The sequence below is a fragment of the Lactuca saligna genome, chromosome 6 (assembly GCF_052625555.1).
Source record: "Lactuca saligna cultivar CGN05327 chromosome 6, ASM5262555v1, whole genome shotgun sequence".
Classification (NCBI taxonomy): domain Eukaryota; kingdom Viridiplantae; phylum Streptophyta; class Magnoliopsida; order Asterales; family Asteraceae; genus Lactuca; species Lactuca saligna.
Genome location: NC_136422.1, coordinates 5,229,682 through 5,233,865, shown reverse-complemented (window position 1 = coordinate 5,233,865; position 4,184 = coordinate 5,229,682). Strand labels below are relative to the sequence as shown.

At 33.5% G+C, this 4,184-nt stretch overlaps 1 protein-coding gene and 1 long non-coding RNA gene across 2 annotated transcripts; one reads left to right on the top strand and one right to left on the bottom strand.

The window, feature by feature from the left end:
• Positions 1-806: 806 nt before the first annotated feature.
• On the bottom strand, positions 807-1,997 carry LOC145001851 (uncharacterized). The gene is made up of 2 exons (XR_013661732.1): positions 1,688-1,997; positions 807-1,466 (listed from the first exon to the last, which is right to left on the bottom strand). It is a non-coding gene; the product is annotated as an uncharacterized LOC145001851 (long non-coding RNA).
• Positions 1,998-2,748: 751 nt separating this feature from the next.
• LOC145003475 (heavy metal-associated isoprenylated plant protein 39-like) lies at positions 2,749-3,831 on the top strand. The gene is made up of 3 exons (XM_078962604.1): positions 2,749-2,883; positions 3,279-3,354; positions 3,425-3,831. Exons 1-3 carry the CDS (start codon positions 2,869-2,871, stop codon positions 3,763-3,765), a joined length of 432 nt encoding a protein of 143 aa, XP_078818730.1. The 5' UTR covers positions 2,749-2,868; the 3' UTR covers positions 3,766-3,831.
• The last annotated feature ends 353 nt before the right edge of the window (positions 3,832-4,184 follow it).

Here is a 4,184-nt window from a genome sequence, read left to right as displayed (position 1 = left end):
TACTTTATCTTGAGCTTGGTACTTGATTGAGCAATTGTTGGTTCATTTCTTTGATTTATCAATAAATCATTGAATTTTCTTAGAATAATGGCTTTATGATGGTAGAAATCATCTCTAGCTTATGTATCATGACTCCTTTATGGATGTAAACATTAACATCCTCTCGGAATTAGAAATTCCTTCATTCTTAAGGCTAATAAATTGCTTCAATTGGGTGCTTGATTATGATTATGAAGGTGTGTTGTGGGCTTCCTTAACCTTGATACCACCTTTGAAGAATTATGGCATATTGTGCTTCATGATTGCTATAACCAATTTGGTGTGAATGATAATCTTACATATTGAATCCTAATGATAAACGCACAAATGTTCATTATGATGAATTGTCTTAGTTAACCAAGTCTCTCTGATATTTGAGAATCTCACCATCTTGCTTAATTGCAAGCATCTTAATTCTTCAAGTCGTTTATTTTTCAAACAATTCATAAAACCCCTTTTAGTTTAATTGTAGTTAGTTATTTTTTTACACATGTACAATTGGATTGCAGTAATGATTGAATACAACCATATCCCCATGGATCGATTACTTTTTTAATACTATATTACGTTTTATCTATAAGAAAATGAGTGTAATTTTCTTGGTGGATTTGACATCCCATCACTAACATACATCAAGAAACCACAAAAGAACACGATCAAGAAAAGCAATAACTAAATCCAGACATATGAACATGAATATGCTAAATCTAAACAGAAAATAAAGAACAAACAATGTAAAAGAAAGGAACACGGTCGATCAAGATGACTGACCAACAAATAACAAGATCCATAAGAAAAAATCTGAGAAAACCCTAAGTTTCTAATGATAGAAAACCCTAATTTTCCTATGAACAAAACACTGTAAAAAAGAATAAAAAATATACATATCAACGCCTAAAAACCTCACGAAATTCATAGATGATTTAAAAACCAATCAAGAAAACTTGTGTTCCTATACTATGTAAAACACATAAGAAATCAATATATGAAAATGTTTACAAAATAAACATCTCACTACATAATCCCTCATTCACTCACAAATGTATTTCTAGATCCATAATATATAAGTAAAGAAACTATATACATAGTGTCATAGTAAAACCATAGATATCATAATGTAGAAGATGGGATAATAAGACCAAAGAGAACTCAATGAAAGATAAACAAAAATCTCACTCGCACATACGGGACAAATAGACTCACCCCGTAGTTATTTACTATTGGTTCGGGTAAGATACGAGTCATGGTAACCCATGTTTCTCTTGGCTTCAACAATAAAAGAAACGACCCATAACCCATATATTTGCAAGATTGTGCAAGATAACTCCTTCCCCTTAAAAGCTCTTTATTCTACACCCTCCATGCACAACATACAAAACACCGCTGCTACAAGAGATATTTCATTTTAAGCCCTTTTATATGCAATCCTACACTCAAACATACGAAGTTAGAAAATATAATGCAAACCAGTGTTAATCTTGAAGAATTTTATTTATTTATACATTTTAACATATTTTTGGCGCTATTCACGTCTTACACAATAACCCCTTAAAGGAAGGGCCAAGAAAGGGGGACAACGGGTAGGAGAAATGGATGTTTGGGCTTTACAGGGGTTTGGGGTTGCTTATATTTTACAAGAGATACTTACTTATAAATCTGATCATCTTAGAGCGCCCAAGGAAGTATTAGGTACTATAATCTTTGGAGGAAGAATACCGACTCCCGAAGATGCTCCAGAATCTTTTTCGTCGTTCGTTTGAGAACTACTATCTTGTGTTCATCCCTTGGAGGGTTAATCATACGGGTAGAAGAGGATTACAACAAGGAAAAAAGCAGGCAAATCATACTTTCCAACAAATTGTAGCATTTGAAAATGTGTAAAGCAATTACTCAAAATATAATTGGAGGAAGAGATTTGCCTTTTGAAGACGCCCTCTCTCCATCCATGGAAGATGACGAAGCCAGTGACATACAGGAAAATGGCCTTTTGTCCTTTTCTGTTTCCTTGAATTGACCATTTTTTTTTATTCTGTATTTGGTAGAGGCATTGACTTGCAAACTCTTGATGCAATTTTATAGTCGTCAGCAAACCATCAAACATACATATCTAAATTAGACTAAACAACTTGGTTGGTTTGGTTTGGTTGCTAAACATATTCGTTTAAACTTGAGTTGATATATATTAATCTTGTACTAAAATTGTTATCTATATTAAAAATGATAAAAACAATCCATAGTTTCTTTGTGATGATATTTTTCTAGATATTTTATGTTAGAATCCTTTTATTTACAACACTTTTTCTGCTTTAAAGATTAAACCATAAAACCAAACCGAATCAAAATTTATCAATTTTATCTCTTGTAATCAAACATAATCAACGCATTTGATACAACCTTTGAACGACACAAAATCGTTTGAAGGGCCTTTGAACCGATGAAAAACCCTCCCTTATTTGAATTATTAAGAGATTAAAATGATTGGTATACTAACTTGTTAACTTTTGCTAAGAGTCCTAAATCATTCTCAATGATTCTAGAAAATACAGTATGAAAGGACTTGGTCTAATTGCGTTTACAAGCTTTTAAGTCCAAAGTCTTTAAGAATTCCTTTTATTTTCTAACCCCTCTTGCAAAATTTGAATGTTGTTTTGGCTTTATGATATTTTTCTAATGTCATTTGTTCAACGAGTAATTGTCAAATTCTCACTGTTCCTCCCACTCGCCTTCCCTCCTTCGTCTTATAAAATAAACACACGGAGTTTACTCAGCTATTCCACCACAAGTTGAACTCTCCTTCGTTTCAATTCAACTCCTTATACTTCTATCAACATGGGTGAAGCCAAGGTAAAATTTCTTCTGTTTCTTTCGATTTCAATGACACAAAATATTCAAAAAAAAAAAACACCTCAACTGATCATACTTTGGACTTGGATTGAGTTTCCAACTCTGTTTCTTGATGATCTTCTTGCATGTTCCCTGGTTCATCTCTTCTATTTTTACAAAATATGGAAAATCATACACATAGAGCCAAGAATTTGTCTCTTCTTTTCCTTCCATTTCAATCTTACTTCTATTTCTTCCTAGGTTTTACCTACTGTCAATGATTTCACAGAAAAACGTTTACTTTTTTCCCAAAACTCATCATCGTCATCTTCAATATAATCTGTTTTTGTATGCATTCTAGCCTCGTGTGTTATCATTCTTAACCTTAACTTTCATCTTCTTGTATTGACTTTCAGAAAGTAGTTGTGAAGGTGGGTGTACACGATGATAAACAGAAAAGGAAGGCTTTGAAGGCAGTTTCAAGTCTTTCAGGTTAATACTCTGTTTGTTTTGTTTTCATTCCACTACAACAAGTTTTACTAAACTCACAAGACTTTTACAGGGATCGAGTCCTTAGCTATGGACATGAAAGACAAGAAATTGACGGTGATCGGTGATGTTGATCCGGTTTGTATCGTCGGAAAACTTAAAAAACATTGGCACACAGAGATAGTGACCGTTGGACCAGCCAAAGAAGAAAAGAAGAAAGAGGGCGATGATAAGAAAGACGGCGATAAGAAAGACGGGGATAAGAAAGACGACGATAAAGATAAGAAGAAGAAGGAGGAGGAGGAGGCTATTAAAAAATGGGTGGAAGCTTATAGGGCCTATAATCCTTGCATGACACAGCACTACTGTGTCCAGAGTGTAGAGGAGTATCCCAATAGTTGTGTTATTTGCTGAGTTTTCGAAACTGTAAAAGAAAACAAGGATATACATGTATATCACTATAAGTTATTTTTCATCTCATATCACAATATCACAAAATAACAATGCCAACCGCCAAATACACCCTAGCGACTCAAGTATAAGACAAACAATCACGACATATAAAAGGTCCATTGGTGTCCTTATTAATTTTGTCATTGTTCTCGAAAACAATGCTCGAAGTCTCACTATAACATCAAGGTAAGGACATCAATGCAAGCAACCGATCCTTAATCCTTCTTGTTTGAGTACATTTAACAATCAACAAAGGATCAAAAATATACTATCAAGCAAGTTCATTTTGGAAATTTAGGCTATGTGGCAACAATGTTAAGGCTTTTTAGGTATAAATTGACAACGTTGAAACTAAAAATATAGTAGGGTTAGAATACGAA